The sequence below is a fragment of the Corella eumyota genome, chromosome 6 (genome assembly GCF_963082875.1).
Source record: "Corella eumyota chromosome 6, kaCorEumy4.1, whole genome shotgun sequence".
Lineage (NCBI taxonomy): Eukaryota > Metazoa > Chordata > Ascidiacea > Phlebobranchia > Corellidae > Corella > Corella eumyota.
In genome coordinates, this window is record NC_137495.1 from 4,794,692 (window position 1) to 4,812,733 (window position 18,042).

Here is an 18,042-nt window from a genome sequence, read left to right on the forward strand (position 1 = left end):
TTAAATAAACTAAAATAATATAGAATGTACACAAAAGTTTTAAAATTTTGCCTGCTAGTTTCACAAAGCTTGATATCAAAATCAGGGCGTTGTAAAAATTCGCCAAAAATTTAACTTTCGAAAGAAAAAATTCACGTACAAAATGACGTCAACTAATCTGAAAACCCAACGAAGCACAACCTGAAACTTTGGTCAAAATTTGTCAGGCACATTTGAGTAAAACCATAACACTTACATAACAATTCGAAAAGTACAAGTATGTATTGCTAACAATACTCTAGTATCAAGTGTTTTATTTTACTAAACTCTTGTAAAAGTAAGATGCTTTTGGTGTACAACACAACACTTCAAATTGTTAAATTTTGGTTGAATTTACTTCGTTAGAATTTTTTATTTTTTAACAAATCTTTGCTACCACACCAACCTATGTCTCTATATGGAAAGACTGCATTAACAACTGCGCAATATATTTAGTAGCAAAATGTGAAATAGGAAATGAATAATATATCAAACGAACAATTCGCGGAAATTAGTTATTCGAATTAAAACGACGGAATTACAAATTAAGCATCAGGGCGTTGTATATGTGCTGCAATACATTATTTGACAACTACAGTAATTAAACTAACATATAGACTGTCATGCTGTATTTATAATTTATAAAAAATTTTAAGCGCGGTATGTTTGAGGGGAAATGATGTCAAACAATTTCTACTAACTATAAGGGATCACTTTAATAATAAACAAAAAAATATTATAAAAAAACTGACATAAAAATTTTTTAGAAATACTGGAAGATATATAAGTAAAAATATTATTCAAGCAAATACTTTTTATTTAAAAAAAATAATTTACTTAGGAATTAAATGGAAATTTCACAAGAAATTTGCTAATGGCAAAACTTGTGGACGTCTAATTAGGAAAACAAGTACCTTAGATTTTCTTGCCTACGCTGCAATTAAGGCAAATTCAAGAATGCGTTGATTAAATCACAAAGCGCACGTGTTTTGTTATAACTGCGAAGCACAGTTACTAATAAAATTTGCAAAACTTTATCTAGATTATATATTCTACTTATATTTAACATATTATTATTTTATTAAATCTTCCACTGACATTCATATCTTAATTCTTTACTATTAACAAATATCATAAAAAGTTATTAAAATAATAGCCATAAAAATACCAAATAAGTTATAATACTTCTGGTGACGCTTAACACAACAAAGTTAGTCTTACCTCCAACTATTTATAAAAGCAATCATTTTTAGCTTAGACTTTAATTATACTGACTATAACAATAACACAGAAAAAGTTAAATGACTTAGTCAACTAAATTTAAAACAACAACAATTTACCCAAGCAACGAGGCGTATCAATGCACAAACTCTGACGCAATTTATTAAAACAAACAACTTAAACAAACAACAAAGAGTTACAACAACAAAAACAAACAGCAGAACAGTTATAGACCTATATGTGCAATGTGGGAAATCGGAGCAAGTGAAACCTGTTTGATTTACTTTCATATCACGAACATCCACTACATAGGGAGTTCAGATGGCCTCCCACTACAGCGGGATGCCTCCCGTTCTCTAACTGCTGACGTCATGTGGAATTTTAGGAAGGCGGTATAAAAAGAAGTCTTAGAGTTTGTGGTGCTTAGTTACAAATTAACGATTGTTTACAAATAATTACTTTTTGTAGTTGTTGCGTAATATTTGTTTGTAAGGTATTTTTACAATACATATGTTTCGAAGTCATTAATAAAACGTATAATGTTAATTTCATTCCTAATAACATAAAATCACAGGGGTGTTTATGGTTGGCGTTTCACACAGACTGACTAAGGTTAAAGTTCAAAGATTGTTTCTGCGAAAATACGACAGTATTTAGTTGCCGGGAAAACAATTTTTATTACTATCGAATCAAAAACTGTATTAAAGAAAAATGTAAGATTTGTAATAAAGCAAGTAGCTTGTATTAAAGAATTTTAATAAATTATTTTCACTGACACCAGTCGATTTTGTATCGAGCACTGTCTTAAAAAACCCGTGTCTTACGCCTGTGTTTTAAAAAAATCAGAAACGTGACTTAAACAATGTACACAATTTAGACTATGGATTTGGTTGTTTTATTCGAGTAGACAAACCATAGTTTTACAATCAGATTTTTCATGTAGATCATATTAAATCAATAGCCTATGCGTACAGGAAATGCCTTTGTCTATAAAATGTGCAAGGTAAACTGTAGCCTATTTTTTTAGGCGGTTACACAATATAAAGAATAGGCCTTTGTAGTAGTTTTAAAATAATAACTTGTTTTTCTTAATACTTTAAAAGATGATACTAATCATAATGAAATGCGTTGCGGTGTTTGTAACAGGTAAGTCTGAAAAAATCACTTAATTTTGTAATTACACAAGATAAAATAATCTGTTGATGTTTATGTGTAGTGGTACTTGCGACTTTTGCAAACGGACACTGTCCAGATGCTGCAAGTAAAAAATTTGGAATAATTGCTTATCAAAACCATCAAGGTTTTTTGGAATTTACAGAAAACTGCGAAATACAGTTTGGAAATAGCAAGTCTGCTGTTTTAATGAAATTTATCGTATTGCAAGTATCAAAAGGAAAAATTATTTTACCTAGCGGTGAGTGAAATTTAAATTTATATCAGTTACTTATTAAATTAAACGTTTTGTTCTACAAAAATAATTATTTAGGTGAAGAAATTTTACCTGGGTACGATTATACACCATTTACAGAATCCGAAACATGCGTTGTGTATACACTTACATCCAATTTAGACATAGAAAACAGCAGCACAATTCGACAAAATGTTTTAAAATGTGACAACTATATAACACATACTCTTACAAGTCAAAATTGGCCACCAACCATTAAAACAGATAGTAAGAATTGTTTTATGTTAATTGCGTACATTTTTCTTGATTGGCAAAAACAAACAACTACTCCATCAAGAGTAACAACAGCAGAAATAACAACAGAAACAATGACGAAAAACACGCTAACAACTACAAATTGGCAAACGACAACCCACAATTTAACAACAACAAACACAATGATGATAGCACCAGGTATAAAGTAAGTTTAATTTTATTAAAAAATTATGATTAACCCTTTAACCGGTTTCCACAGGTTTAGCGCCTATAAATATAAAGTCAACCAACGTACTAACGAGTTTTCTCAGCGGAATGATAGTTATGGCAATCGGTCTGTTATCTGCAATAATTTGTATCATTATACTTTTCATAAAGTTAAGGTATAAAAAGTAAAATACAATTGTTTTTTAGCATTAACCTAAACTTACTTTATTTAAAACGTTAGTTCAATATATTTTAAAATTTTAGTACAATAAGGGCTTGTAAATTTATTTTACAACTTACGTCATTTAAAGGAAAAGTCGTGCCGCTGAGTCTAAAAACAATGCAACTGACCCAAATATCTCAACACCATCTCCTCCAAGCATTCATTGCACTGATAACAACCCAGCTGATCAAGTTATATACTCAGCAGCAAACCCGGAAGTAAATGGAGAAGAAGTGAACAATGAACTATATGTTCCATTTCAAAATAGCCTGTAATTAAATATACTGTAAGACTAAAACATTACATTAGGCACAATTTTTAAAATCCTATTTATCAGGCTTTGTTGCAATTTAGAATACATGGTTCAAAGTATTCGAATTCCACGAACAGCAATGTAGGTGTAGGTTAAGCATGTTTTACTTTTTTTAACTTAGGCTAATTTACTTTGGATCTTTAAAAACATTTTGCTATTCTAAGTTACATTTTTTATTCTAAGTTACAAATTGAAGTTAAAGATGCGTGTTTTATTTTTTTATACCTGTACATTAAAAAAACATTAGCCTATTGGCTAATAAAAAAAGCATATGAGTTGAAACGACAGCTATAGCCTAACCTAAAAACTTGAAAAATCGCAAAATTTTAAACCTTTTTAACCAAAAATTATAAACACTTTCATTTGATTCATTAAATAAACAAGCACGACGTTATTAAATTATTCTTTGGTTTTAAAATAGTTTCCTTTTTTTATAGGCCTACAGTTTCTCTTTTAAAAATTTTCCTACAGTTTCTCTTTTAAAAATTTTCCTACAGTTTCTCTTTTAAAAAAGACGTTATAGTTGCTTCGAAGCTTTGGATAATATAAAAATGACATTGTAAACATATGAAATAATCATTTTTAGTGTAGTTAGGCAAGACATTATTTAGTGTTAATTTACCAAGCCATGTATCTTATAATAACATTTCAAATATGGATAATAATTTTCTAGACGGGAGTTCCCCTTAATAATATTATTCCGTTCTGCTTGCAAGCAAATCTTTAAGCGAAAATCATAACAAAGTGACATATAAAAGATAATTAAATACGTGGCTTAAAATTGCCTTTGAATGACATGGTATATTAAAAATCGTTTTAAAATTGTTTAAAACCTAAACGCAGAAAAGCAGTATATCTTGCTTAGGCCTTTTTTATAGGCAGTTGGTTAAAACAGTAAACTGTCTGACTGTTTTTAAAAATTGTGTATCAAAGTTGTTTGCCATTGTGCCTAGCTCTAAGGGATAAAATGAGCAATCGAAAACATCACCCACGAAAAAATTCTGATCACACTTCTCAACATTCCAGAAAACAAAGGTATCCTTAAATTAATGTTTTTAAACTACCTTGACATTTTTTTGTATATACATTTTTATCCTCGATGTAGGAAGGTCGAATGCGTACCTAAACATAGAGCAACATCAGCCACTCCGGCCCGGCCTCGAGTTGCCTTTAGCGGTGGGATATTATATAGATTATAATTGCCCGATAATTATTCTGCTTATTAAGTGCTGGCTCAGCAGGAGTTTATACCATTTATAGCACCTTACTCAAGGCCACAATACCATGAGGCCAGTGGGGATTGAACTTACAACCTCATAGTGGTGTAACAAGTGTTCTTACCACTACTCCACACTGCCGGTACATTAATAAAAATATGTAATGTTTTTATTTATTTTTACAGTTGTGACGATACAGGAATGTACAAAATTGTCGCAGAAGATCCAACATTGGCACGATTCCTAAAATATTCCAAAAATCACTACCAGGAATTTCAAGAATATATGTCTGCAATAAGCAAAGCTGAAATTGTTGAAGATGGCAATCAGAAAATTGTGTATGAGTGTGTCCAGGGAGGGGTAAGAAAACCATTTTTTTTTCTATATCTTTATCCTCGATGTGGGAAGGTCGAATGCGCGACTTAAACATAGAGTAACATTAGTTACTCCGACCCAGTCTTGCCTGTGACAGTTTGGGATATTATAGATTATAATTGCCCGATAATTATACTTCTGATTAAGTGCTGGTTCAGCAGGAGTTCATACTGTTGATTGCGCCTTAATCAAGGGCGCTACAGCATGATATCAGCGGGAATTAAACCCATGACCTCATGTGTGGTGTAGCAAGTGTTCTTACCACTACACCACGCCATTTATATTGGTTAAAATATCAATTAGTATCGCTTGATTTTATTACCAATTTTTATGTTCTATCTGATTTCGAAGAACCTAAGAAATGTGAACAAAAACTTGAACTTGGAATACAATTTTGACAAAATTGTTAATTTTAGGCTTTGGATCTTAACAACAAAACTTTTGAAAAGATTTGCGATAAAAGAATCCAAACTTTTCTTGAAAACTACAAAACAGTGAAGCAAGACTTTGATCACGACTCTTTGGTGCATGAAGTGGCCAAGGACCCTGTTTACTTTGCCGAGCAATCTAAATTTGCAGACTACAATCTCTTTGTGAGATGGAGAATAAATCAAAACAGGGTGATTGTGTCTGGCCCTAAGGATATGGTGGACGAAAAAATAAAAGAGATATACCATCGCGTTAATGTCACTAGGTTTGTCATTTAAATTTTAATACTTAAATGCATGTTAAATTATAATTCTTTTGTAATCTTGCAAACCGTAATTAAATAAATTATTTTTGGTGATGTTTAAGTGGGAAGAGGGCTAGGAGAAAGAGTTCACAGTCCTCTGATGAAATGTAAGCAGTTTTATTATTTAATGTTGTTAAAAACTTGATGTTAAAGACAAACACTGATTCAAAAATTGTTTTTAAATATTTTTGTATGTAAAAATACAGACGTGGGCATATTTTTAAGCTCGTTGCTCCAGATCCCTCAGTTGCCCGTTTTATAAATGGCTCAAATCGGGAGCAGCAAAAATTTCAAGATTACATGAAGGATGTTTCTACTGCCTCAGTTCAGAAGCAAGATAATGGCACTATAGAACTTGAATGCCGATCTATAAAAGTAAATATATATTTTAAACTTATTATTGTTTATGCTTATCATTTTAACCTTAAAAATAAAAAATGTTCGGTTAAATCTAAATTTTTATTCGTTAAAGGGGTCCAAACTCAGCAACTTGGAGTTTAAAAAACTTTGCAACATGAGGGTTGTGGAGTTCCTATCGAAATACACTACAAAGAAAAAGTGTTTTGAAAAAGATTTTCTGAACTGGGCATATACAAAATATCCAGACTTTTTTCAACAGCAATCAAAGGCCGAAGATAGAGTCTTATTTGTAAGATGGCATCGCGACACCAATACAGTCTTAATTACTGGTCCTAAAGATGATGTTGAACGTAAAATGGATGAAATCTTGCGTTTTCTTAATCCTCCAGTTAACAGGTTAATAAAGAATGTTAGCTCTTTTTCAACTACACATATTTCAAGATATAACACATAAACAAATTTATAGTCGGTTTTTGTTAAATTAGATTTTCACAACTAACTTATGTGGTATAAAATATATAAATACTTTGTTTTTTAGCATTTATGACCCAAAAGAAGGTAAAAAGGATTCAAATTCTTTTCCTACTTCTCCGAGAAGGTGAGAATAGTTTATTATTTTAAAAATCCCCATTTGCAAGGCTAAATTCGAACAATTTATTTTAAAATTACAATAAAAGATTTCACCATAACTGAGATATGTGTTAGCTATTGTAACACAATAAGAAAATGACAATGAAAGATGCACTAATAGGAACCCAGTTTCGTGTTACTTTGTTAAGTATAATAAACGCTTTAGACAAAGTGGATATTGTTACTGTGAAGGTTTTTGAATTTAAATAGCCTTCAAAAGCAAACGAAAAAGAATTCTCCCTCTTAAGTAAACAGCTGAACAAACACTTGAATTTTTTCCATTTTATTAACAGTAAATGTCAAAATCGACCAATATCACTCTAATAAATAAAATATAATATTTGAAAAGGGGTTTTCTATGCATTTGAGTGTTTAAATTATTATTTTTTTACGGAATTTGTATTTTAACTTAGACAGTGTTTATTTTATAAATTCTTTTGTAATCCACCCTAGATTTTAAACTTTGCTTTGTATAATAAAGTATAAGTTGAAATATTTTTTATTCACCATTTACTATATTTGTTATTTTTAAATTTTACAAACAAAAATACAGGTCGAATGGTAAGGTGAAATATTTCAGACGTGCACAAAGCGCTACTGTGGCACGTTTTATAAAACAATCTCGTATACATCAAAAACGAATGTACTCCCATCTTAATCCACTAGCTTTTGTGACAATTGTGGAACAAGAAGATGGATCTATGGAATTCGATTGCTCCCCTTACAAGGTTATTTTCTAAATAGAGAATTGTATTTGTAACCTTAAACCAGAACCAATTTCTTTAGAAAACTATGAACTGCGTCTATATTTCCCCTGTTCAATCATCTATTATTAAACTTTTATCAAAAATATATGTGAATTTAGTAAAATTACTATTTAACAAAGTTTATAATTCATTATTTTTTGTATTTGTTTAATTTTATGCTAGGGTTTGGAGATTAATAGTGGGGACTTTCGGCGACAAGTTAACAAGATGCTTGATGAGTTTTTGGTTGACTACAAAACTAGAACCTACAATTTTGACCGGTCAGCAATCGAAAGAATGAAGATCGATGACCCGGGTTTCTTTGACAGACAAACAAAAATAAATCCAGAGTATTTTATAATCAGATGGAGATTGGATAAATGTGAAGTTGAGATTACGGGGCACATGAATGACGTGTTACTTAAATACAGGGAACTGGACGACATTTTCCATTCCTTAGCAGCAAGGTAACTTTATTATTTTTGTTATTGCTAAAAATATTCAAAAATATAACTCCTTATTTTATTTTTACCTACACATGCAATTTTAAAAAAATACAACTCAAATGTAAAAGGTTGTATTTGAAAACATTGTGTTTTTTACAGTGGGTTACCCAGGAATTCAAGTCAGGGTAACGTTGCTCAGGACAACTTAATGTTCGAGTATTACCCCAAAGCCCAATACAAGGAATTGTTGCTCAAAGTTTTGCATTCTCCCGATATTCGACGTTCGTTTGAGAAAAGCTGCAAGAAGTTATGCACAATCAAGAAGAGCGGCATTCCTATCCAAGTCTTTCCTGTAAAAACTTCCCAACCGGTTTGAATTTTTACATTTATTTTAACACCATTAATAATATTATCTGGCCTAAGACTGTCAAGGGCCTATTTAAGGTGATATTTTACTAAACCTCCCTGTAGGAAGGATATTAACGAACCCCTGTTAACTAAATCAAACCCTTACTAATTTTAGTTCAACCGTAATGCCTTTATGAATCAATACATTACACTCTTTGAGGGCTTTTTGGATAACATGATGTCTGCAACTGTAAAAATTGAACCCAACGTTGCAAAAATGTTGAAGGAAAAATTTAAACCACAATGGATAAAAGAGGCAGAAGAAAATAAAAACAAAAATTTTACACTAAAGTAAGTTTTTTTAATACCCAAAAAAATATAAATGTGTATATATGCTTTTAATTTTTTTAAATTAAACAGACACATTAATTTGAATTATAAAAACTATACCAAATAATAACCAAGCTTGTATATATTATCCAGGTGGGTGAGTGATGGTATAAGTTTGTTTGGTGAAAGCAAAGAAGTTGGAAAATGGAGAAAAATCTTTGAGGAAAATTTAAAAGTTTCAAAAGATGAAATGGATGTGGACAGTTCTATTTGCAGGTATAAGTTTTATTAAAATTATAAAATAAAATTTTATGAAATGGCATTGAAGTGTCCTTTTTGCTTACCTAGTATACCCTTGCCATAATGTCAGTGTATTCCTTAGAGAAATCAATTATATTTGACTTAATCACTAAATATAAATATATTTTTTTTAGAATTCTACAGAAATGTGAAGTTTTAAAGACAATCAACACCAAGTTTAATGGTTTGGTTAAGCTGTCATGCCCTACAGGAAGGCCAGTGACAATTTTTGAGGGCATTTCAGGCTTTATTGATCTGGCAAAAGCAGATGTTGGAGCCATGGTAAATGTTGTGTATTTGTTTCTTAATAAAACATGTAACCTAACTTTAAGAATTACATTATAAAACAGTGATCAGAAGATGAGCTGTCTTTAAAATTTTGTTATGTCTACTAGTTTGATATCGCTCCCTTAGATGTTTTGAAATTGCTTTTATTAATATTTTTGTAGGATCTTGTTGAACAGCCTCCGAATATATCACAAGAAAAATTTGACTACTTGCGCAAGATATTTTCAGATCCTGGTTACGTAAAACAAGAAAACAAAATACATGCTCTTCTTGATAATTGTGGAATAAAGGGTAATTTAACCCAAGTAGGCTTATGATTACCAAAACTAATACCAAAGCAGTTAAAGTTAATGCGTTTGTTTAATTGCAAAATAACTTTTTTCATTTAATTCTGATTGTTTTAGCAACACTTGTACTGAGACTAAGAGAGTTGCTGGTCGTGGCTGCAACACAAAAGGACTTTGAAACATGTTGTCATCGACTTAACAAAGTTATTTTAGTGCAAAGTGTTGCTGTTCCCACAGGCTTATCTATTGTAAAGGTTATGACCTCAAATGCTTATGCACAGCTAGAAGCAAAACATCATGTTCTGGTTAAGGTAAGAGTTAAATTTAATTGATTTTTTTGTTGTTCCCAACATTTTGATTAACAAAAATCTACTCTTTTTTAAACTAATTTTTTTTATCAGGGTAAAAATCTTGATATTGTGGCCATAGAAGCCAAGGGAATCAAGAAAGCAATTGAGGCATTACAACAGTTGTTTGAAGTGTACACTGGTGTTTCATCACATAAAGGTATAAAGTAAGATACAAATAGCAGGTGCCAATGAATAACACTTTAATTGCGTTACATTATTTTTAGATCCTGATAGGTTGGATTATAACCAAAACATTGAAAGCAAAATGACGGAACTGTCTTTAACAAAAAATGTAAGTGGTTTAAATGTTTTTTGATAAACTTAGAAAATTTTTAGCACATGTAATTGTGTGACACTTATTTTTGCAGAAAAATGCTCCAGTTCCTAAAAAACGAAGTAAAGTCTCATTGGGAGTTGTGTAAGTTACATTTCAGTTTATCCTACACGAACACAAAAATAGAGCGAATTACTTATCCTCACATCATTGTTTTTTCCTTTAGATTTCCAGATAAGCCTGGTGTAAGTGGTGTTTCCCAAAAGCCTTCAACTAAAAGTTATGGAAAGTTATCTGTTGAAGTTAAGGTAGGAGATATTGTGCATGAAAAATGTGACATGATTTTCAATGGAGTCAACAACAGTTTTAATCTGTCTAAGGGTAAGGTTTCACATTTAAACAACTTAATATTTAGAAAGAATATTGAAAGTCTTTCTAGTTAAACAATTAGCTTCATCAGTTGGATCCCCTTCTTGTTATGTAGTTGCAAAAAATATTTGCCAACGCATCTCAAACAGCAGCATATTTTTTTCCAAAGATGTACCTATATAAAAATATTTTGTATATTAAGCTCCATTAAGTATAGAATTAGTAGTTTAATGCTGTTATTATTTAGGAACTGTTACTGCTGCCATTTTAAAGGCAGCAGGGCCTAAAATCGATCAACAATGTAAGAATGGACCATTGCTGGCAAACCCATTTCTGCGGATTACAGACGGTTTTAACCTAAAATGCAACTACGTTTTGCATATGGTTACACCATCTAAAGCAAATGAGCTAGAAGATAAACTGGTCATGGCACTTAAGTGCGCAAAAGATTTTCAGGTTGTTACATCAGTTGCTATACCGACCTTGGGAGCAGGTAAAAAACCATTAGTTATATTTTTAAAATTTTATAAAGGCAACCTACTTGAGGTGGATATAAAAATGATTGTGTATTTTTTAAATATCTTTACAAGATTTTAATATTTTGTTGTGTGCTTTTCAGGTGCAGTTGGATTAAGTGTACAAAGTGTGGCTAGTTTAATGAGCAGAGCTTTTAAAACATTCTCCAAAGAAAAACCCATACGCGAAATGAAAATCATTGTCGTTGTATTTGATCCCAACATTTTAAACGACTTCGAAAAAGAGATTAGTGGAGGTAAGATGAATAAAATTTTAGATTTCTTTATATTTTGTATATATTTTTATCCTCGAGTTCTTTAACTAATTTAAAAAATTGAACCCACGACTTCATGGTGGTGTAGCAAGTGTTGATTTAACCACTTTCCATTAAGTTAAGGTTGATGTTAAACTTATTTATAAGTAATTACATATATATTTTTCTATATTTTAGGTGACTAAACATGAAACTAATTACCATTTAAAGAATGCTTGTGTCAACTTTTATTAAAAGAAAAAAGACTCTTGACTATATTCTTATATTTTAAAATGCCAAAGTTAAAATGGCAAACCTAATATATACAGGCATTGACCAATGCATATATATTAAAAGTTTGCTTTCAACTAATTCATTTTAGTGTGTTTTTATACAGCCTTGCTTGTTTAAAGCACTAAAATAAATAGTGGCATGGCATATTATCTATCCACAGTAAAATACTGTACAATATGTATGTACATATTTAATGTGTACATACATAGTTCTATTAGGGTCCCAATAATTATAAAACATAAAGATTTTTTTTTCATCGTAATGACCCTGGTCATAAAAAGTCGCTACATGCATGTGAAGATATTATTACATGTTGCTTTCTTATGCAGAAACAGTAGATATTATTATGAGATTTAAATGTACAAAGAAAACTGTGTTGATTGTAGATAGATTATTTGCTTACTTCAAAAATATAAAATGTATGCTTGTTACAAAAAAAAATAAATGTATTTTTTGTATGATGATAGATTGATGTTTTAACATTAGAATCACATATTTTTTTGTTATAATTGTATATACGCTTATGTAAAAAAACAAGCATATAGCCCATAAAAAAGGAAAAGATAAATGTAGTGACGATAATAAGTTCCATGATGTTTGCAAAATCCCCTTTTTCTAAATCTGTAAAAAGTGCTATTTTTTAGCATGTAAGCTTTTCATTATGCTTAGCATGAAAATTTTGAGATTAAAAATACTGTTACAAACTTATATTCTTCAATAAACTATCACTGATTGGTGTTTTTAATATTTTTGAGTTTATTTTGGATAGTTTTGTCCTATTTTCATCAAAATAGAGGAAAAACTAATAGTAAGTATTGTTATATAAGTTAGTCATACCATACTGTAAGTTCGTTATTTGTTTAACACCAAATATATTTCAAATCACATTCAACATAAAAGAAGTGTAAGCAAAAAAGAATAAAAAAATAAAAGTGTGTTAAGACAAACAAAAAGTTTGTATATATAACATTGAGTAAATGATCTATAATAAATCTATATATACATATAGGGGAATATTTTGATATTACACAGGGTTATTAAACATTACAAAATTGTGTAAAAAATCTCGCTGAGGCATCAATGTGGTAATAAATTGAAAAATTATATAACTGAATGAGAATCAACAGGGTTATAGCGGACTTGTCTTCGAAGCAAGTTTTGTTTTTCGTACGCTAGAGATTGTAGTAAATCATCGTTTTTATGATAAAATCTTATTTTTAAGAATGATGCAAAACCAGCTATGAGCCAAATGCAAAAACTAGACCATAATCCAAACTAAAAACAAGTGTATAAATAGTGTTAAAAACTTGGATTTAATGAAACAGTTGTCTTATGAATGTGGGTTAAACAATTAACTTACCTCTGTTATAGATATATTTGTGTAAAAACTATCCGAATTAACATTTTCACTGTTCTCCAAATTTGAAAGATCTACATCAGTGCATCTGTAGTAAAAACACACAAATTAAATTATAATATTTCAAGTAATATTTCTATATATGGCATTGAACACTTACTGTAGATCAGTGTTCAGGTCAAACAGGCCCTTACACCAGCTTCTGTAGCCAACTGTCAATATCATCGATGCAATGAAAATGCAGAAAGATATGATTGTGTTGCTTACAAATAAGATAAATGCACTAAAAGGTGCTCTAAAAAGTAATCAATAGTATGAAGACACTGATTTAAAAACATTATTTAACTCTTGACTTACCGATCTATTTCTTTAAAAATAAAAAGTGCACTCTGAAAAACAAAAACTGCAGAAGATACCAGGGTAGTTATTCCCATGTATAAAATAAAATTACAATTGCTTGGCATTCCCCATTTTGTTAAATTAAACTTCACAGCTTCTTTATCTAATTCAAAAGTTCCTAAAAATGTACAAGACACCAACATACAACTTAAAACTAACATTGTTATGGTTTTCTTACTAATTAGTCTGTTGGTTTTAACCACCAAAATTGTCAAGTATTCTAGCATAAGATTAATGTTAACTTTGCAAATTTATACTAACCTGAGGCGTATAACATGCAGTTTCCATTAAATTTTCCAACGTATACGCTCATTGGAATTATAATAAAAAGCGATAACAGTAAAATCATGGCATACAGAAATAGAAAGATTTTTGGAGATGGGTTCATTGTTAAATACGTAGCAGCAGACCAGGTTTAGATAATTTAATACAAAAATATACAAAGGAACTTTTCTGTTTAGCTATGACTGCCTTATACAAAACAACAATATAACTTTTATTAACAAAAACATGACTTGCAAAATTACCGTTTGTTTAGTCATGAGTGTAAAATAACATTGTTTATCCCCTTAAAGTATTTTGTCCAATTAGTCCTAAATACTTCCTTTTTTAATCAGTTTTATTATGTTAATTATTTTTGGGTGCTTCATCTTGATTTATACATATTAGCCTCACTATAGTTTTAAATTAGGTCTTATTTGGTTGTAGCACACAAAAATATATCTTGTTATCCAGAAAACAAAATACTATTTGGAAATGTTTAAAACATTTATTTATTATTTAACAACAAAGCAACGAAACAACAACAACAAAAAAAGTGTTCTTAAAGGGTGTGATCTTCAGAATATAGTTTATTGTATTATTCAGTACCAGTCCATTAATCTTACAATACAATTGCAACATGAACATTTAATTTATAAAACAAAAAATCAGAATTATGATTAAGTTAATTATGATTTAGCAAATAAAAAGATTTAACCCCAAGATATAATGTTTTAAAGTATTTATGTTGTTTGTAAAGTTATATATAAATAAAAAACACACACAACTTTTGATAAGTTTTACACAGAAAAAATTTTAATATTGAAATAATAATATACAATATACTAGGGATAACATACCACGCTATGTAAGAAAAAAAAGGGCAGAGCATAAAAATTCGATACAGGCATAGCACACAAGTAACAATAATAAACATTTCAAAAAAAAAAGTTAACTAACTAAATTATAAAACCTTTGCCTAACCAATTTAAGCAATTGCATTGTTAATGTTAAATTTGTATTGGTTAAGAACTACATAACATTTTAAATTAAACATTAGACTATGGTTGGTACTGGTGTACCTATGCATTTAAATTACATATTGCCATTGTTATAGACTGGGGGAGCTGTAAGAAAAGTTTTTGAAAAACTGTCCAATTCCGAAGCAAGCCATCCGGCTTTATTTCGAAGAATTTTGGATCTGCTTTGTGTTTTTTGAAGATGCTTCGACTGTGCTTGCAAGTCTTCTGACTCTGTTTTTAGGATTTCTCTTACTTTATCAACATCACTACATAGCTGAGCAAACGTGCTGGAGAGTTCCTGTTGAACTTGGTGGGAGCAGTTAGAGCTTGTAAAGCTGATAACCAAGTTAAGCTTATCAGTAGCATGCTCAACAAATTGTCGCTTAAGTGCCTTTTCCTTAGCCCTTGATGTCCATGTCAAGCGCTCATAACCATATAATGCGCCATAGCTCGCCGTAGAGAAGGCAATAGCTTTCCAGCCAATTGAGCGATAAAAAAAATATGGAACCATACCCACCACTACAATAAATATAGCAGAATAGTTTTGAGTGAGTCTGAAATATCCAGCAACTAGATTCCAAACCAAATCTTCAGGAACAACAGGTTGGGCGGGAGAGTATGGTCCTTCATGATCGGCAGGTATTTGTGGATGGGGCGCAATCTGAGGAGGTGGGGATATTGGAAGCCTGTCAGAGGTTATTCCTCCAACTCTAACACGCCGGGCCTCTTTCGAACCAATAAATCTAGACATTAGCTGGGTAAATCCAAGAGAGAAACGAAACTCAATGTCTTCCTGAAAATCAGCACACAAACTTGCACAGTCAATGTCATATGACATATCAAAAATAGGTTGAGTGGATACCGATCTTTTCAACGATGGAAAAGAAGGTAAATTAATTTCTTTAAACTTTTTCATTTTTGAACCATCGACACAAGTTGAACCTAAATCATTGGGCATGTCATTAATTGGGGAAGACATAATTAACGGTCCTATTGCTTCAATCATATCCCCACGAGTTTTATCAATTCTCTTTTGTAGAGCTGCACTGCATCGAGCAGACAAATTCCTTCCAAGACCATCTTCAACATGTCGGTACAACTCAGCTTTGTAAACTCGAAGTACCATTGGATTTGGATGAAATGGTCTTTTAAATTCATCAACTAGCAGAGTCAGTCTTTTTATTTCATCAGTCATTGCACTTCGAACTTGGTGTTCAGCTTCAGCTGCAAGCTGGGTTATACCAGCTTTGGACTCTTCAATTACATATTGTAATTGATTGTCGATATACTGTAATCGATCTTCTAAAAATGATCTCCTATCTTTACATTCTGTTAAAAGTTCACAAGCCTTTGTGTGTATCCACTCTGCTCTTGAATATAAGGTATCAACAATCTTGATGGCGCGTTGGGCATGGTAGTCAAATTTGGTACGAGTAGCTGATTTTGAAATACACTCTTCAAATTCCCGCTCAAATTGTGCAAATTCAATCATTCGAGCCTGATGCCCTTCAGCCATTTCTGTGCCAGAACCAGGCGACAATGCTGTTCGGGGAATTCTAGATTGCAGTGCCTCCTTTGCCGAAACAAAGAAAACCCGATCTTTAGCCTGTTGTTTTGAAACAACTTTAAGTTCATCTGAAAGAAAAGTAATTCCGCGTTCCAAATGTTGTTGGCGTACTTGTTCCATAGATTCAGGTTCTGAGGCTGAAGCATCCCACCGATTGTTTAATATAAAAATATTAGGCTTTGAAAGTTTTTCATTTACTCTGTGAAAGAAGTTCTTTTCCGCTCTCATCAATGTTGATTCAGCATTTGCTACCAACACAAATACATCTGCATCTCGACAATACTTGTCTATCCAGCGATCTAGATCTGAAGTTACGTCGATACCAGGACTGTCAACAAAAACAACTTCATCTTTTAATAGTGCACATTTCGATTTAGGCCAAAACAGTTGAATTAAACTGTCACTGGCTAAACTTTCATTGCTTAGTGCATGGCCCAATTGACTTACACTCTCAATGCTCATTTTCTTATCAGAACCATCACATAATAAGTAGGCACCACTATTATCATCAGCAGTATTACTACTTTCATTTGTACCAGCCACAGATAAAAAACAGTTTGTAGTATGGCCAATCCCACTTGGCAGTATTTTATCACGTAACATAGCGTTTATCACAGTGCTTTTACCATTGCTGGTTCTGCCAAAGAACACGACTTTCATGTGATCTCTTGCCAGGATGTCTTTTATTCCATTTATTTTCTCTTGCGAGGAATAAATGTCCTCTTCAATTTCTTCATTTATAACCATGTTCTCCTCGCTGTTGCCAATGTCATCAATAAACTCCCCAAATTCGTCGATGTAACTAGATATATCCACAAATATTCCATTTATTTTCTTTTTTGCATTTGTAAAGTGCTTTAAGGGGGAAGCCATCGAATTTGACATGTCGCCAGCTGCTCCTTTTATTTGATCCATTCTCATTTTAATACAAACAAATTAAAATGTCCATTGGCTAAATGGGCAAAAAATATAATGTAACCACTGTACTAAGAGTCTGTAAAAAATAAAAGATTCTTTTATTCATAGCAAGCCATGCTCATATTTAACAGTTTATAATGTTTTAATACATTAAAACATAAAACACAGAAAGCTATATTTCCTCCCCTGAAACTAATAATTGCCAAAATATACAGATGTTAATAATAGACAGTACGGTTGACTAGCTGACTAGGGTAATTAGACTACTAAAAATCATTAAAAAAATCAATAACGATAAATTCGCAAACTAAAACTCTGATCGTTGTCAAACCAAAAAACCTAAGCATTATCAAAGATTTTAAGCTAAAAACTATGTGTTTATCGTTATGATATTTACGTAGTTCACTACAGAGCATAATAAATGACATAATAACAACAAATTAAATTTAATAAACATTGCGAAATATAAAATTAGCGCTGTTCCTGTTAAACTGTTTCCAACTTTGTCCTCAACCTTTAACCTCAAGGTTTCCATGCATATAAACAAGATTTATTTTAAATATAAATCTTATTTTAAACTCACACAAAAGTTTTAATTTTTATAAATTAAATAATTTATACTGTATAATATATATATTTAAGTATTACAAAAAAGTAATTTAAATAGTAAGAAATTAATTGCAAGATTTTCGTGGAACATATTTGGCAACACTAAGAATAAAATGTCATCCGACACATGGTCAGCAAAGTAACATTG

The 18,042-nt window shown here is 31.1% G+C and overlaps 4 protein-coding genes across 4 annotated transcripts; 2 read left to right on the forward strand and 2 right to left on the reverse strand.

The window, feature by feature from the left end:
* The first annotated feature begins 2,276 nt into the window (after nucleotides 1-2,276).
* On the forward strand, nucleotides 2,277-4,136 carry LOC145755253 (uncharacterized). Its single transcript, XM_082571477.1, has 5 exons — nucleotides 2,277-2,385; nucleotides 2,456-2,653; nucleotides 2,726-3,100; nucleotides 3,162-3,285; nucleotides 3,421-4,136. Exons 1-5 carry the CDS (start codon nucleotides 2,343-2,345, stop codon nucleotides 3,605-3,607), a joined length of 927 nt encoding a protein of 308 aa, XP_082427603.1. The 5' UTR covers nucleotides 2,277-2,342; the 3' UTR covers nucleotides 3,608-4,136.
* A 252-nt stretch (nucleotides 4,137-4,388) lies between these two features.
* On the forward strand, nucleotides 4,389-12,222 carry LOC145754789 (uncharacterized). Its single transcript, XM_082570906.1, has 22 exons — nucleotides 4,389-4,680; nucleotides 5,048-5,222; nucleotides 5,654-5,931; nucleotides 6,033-6,077; nucleotides 6,177-6,345; nucleotides 6,443-6,726; nucleotides 6,869-6,928; nucleotides 7,514-7,688; nucleotides 7,890-8,173; nucleotides 8,312-8,522; nucleotides 8,676-8,851; nucleotides 8,984-9,106; nucleotides 9,265-9,412; nucleotides 9,580-9,709; nucleotides 9,823-10,016; nucleotides 10,107-10,212; nucleotides 10,280-10,347; nucleotides 10,424-10,473; nucleotides 10,556-10,710; nucleotides 10,946-11,191; nucleotides 11,318-11,470; nucleotides 11,666-12,222. The coding sequence occupies exons 1-22, from the start codon at nucleotides 4,613-4,615 to the stop codon at nucleotides 11,671-11,673; spliced, it is 3,306 nt and encodes a 1,101-aa protein (XP_082427032.1). The 5' UTR covers nucleotides 4,389-4,612; the 3' UTR covers nucleotides 11,674-12,222.
* Nucleotides 12,223-12,440: 218 nt separating this feature from the next.
* Nucleotides 12,441-13,994, reverse strand: LOC145754790 (transmembrane protein 179-like). The gene is made up of 5 exons (XM_082570907.1): nucleotides 13,779-13,994; nucleotides 13,476-13,635; nucleotides 13,279-13,413; nucleotides 13,122-13,206; nucleotides 12,441-13,036 (listed from the first exon to the last, which is right to left on the reverse strand). Exons 1-5 carry the CDS (start codon nucleotides 13,903-13,905, stop codon nucleotides 12,863-12,865), a joined length of 681 nt encoding a protein of 226 aa, XP_082427033.1. The 5' UTR covers nucleotides 13,906-13,994; the 3' UTR covers nucleotides 12,441-12,862.
* Nucleotides 13,995-14,272: 278 nt separating this feature from the next.
* LOC145754628 (mitofusin-2-like) lies at nucleotides 14,273-17,353 on the reverse strand. The gene has a single exon (XM_082570714.1). The coding sequence runs from the start codon at nucleotides 17,286-17,288 to the stop codon at nucleotides 14,874-14,876; it is 2,415 nt and encodes an 804-aa protein (XP_082426840.1). The 5' UTR covers nucleotides 17,289-17,353; the 3' UTR covers nucleotides 14,273-14,873.
* Between the last annotated feature and the right edge of the window lie 689 nt (nucleotides 17,354-18,042).

What these genes read in the sequence shown, in the direction of transcription:
- LOC145755253 (XM_082571477.1), top strand. Translation starts at nt 2,343, where the DNA reads ATGATACTAATCATAATGAAATGCGTTGCGGTGTTTGTAACAG. An exon ending in CGTTGCGGTGTTTGTAACAG is followed by an intron (nt 2,386 to 2,455) that starts GTAAGTCTGAAA and finishes GTTTATGTGTAG; the next exon opens with TGGTACTTGCGACTTTTGCA. An exon ending in CACAATGATGATAGCACCAG is followed by an intron (nt 3,101 to 3,161) that starts GTATAAAGTAAG and finishes CGGTTTCCACAG; the next exon opens with GTTTAGCGCCTATAAATATA.
- LOC145754628 (XM_082570714.1), bottom strand. Translation starts at nt 17,288, where the DNA reads ATGAGAATGGATCAAATAAAAGGAGCAGCTGGCGACATGTCAAATTCG.
- LOC145754790 (XM_082570907.1), bottom strand. Translation starts at nt 13,905, where the DNA reads ATGAACCCATCTCCAAAAATCTTTCTATTTCTGTATGCCATGATTTTA. An exon ending in ATTTTTAAAGAAATAGATCG is followed by an intron (nt 13,414 to 13,475) that starts GTAAGTCAAGAG and finishes ATTACTTTTTAG; the next exon opens with AGCACCTTTTAGTGCATTTA. An exon ending in CAAATATATCTATAACAGAG is followed by an intron (nt 13,037 to 13,121) that starts GTAAGTTAATTG and finishes ACTTGTTTTTAG; the next exon opens with TTTGGATTATGGTCTAGTTT.
- LOC145754789 (XM_082570906.1), top strand. Translation starts at nt 4,613, where the DNA reads ATGAGCAATCGAAAACATCACCCACGAAAAAATTCTGATCACACTTCT. An exon ending in ATGAGTGTGTCCAGGGAGGG is followed by an intron (nt 5,223 to 5,653) that starts GTAAGAAAACCA and finishes TGTTAATTTTAG; the next exon opens with GCTTTGGATCTTAACAACAA. An exon ending in TCGATTGCTCCCCTTACAAG is followed by an intron (nt 7,689 to 7,889) that starts GTTATTTTCTAA and finishes ATTTTATGCTAG; the next exon opens with GGTTTGGAGATTAATAGTGG.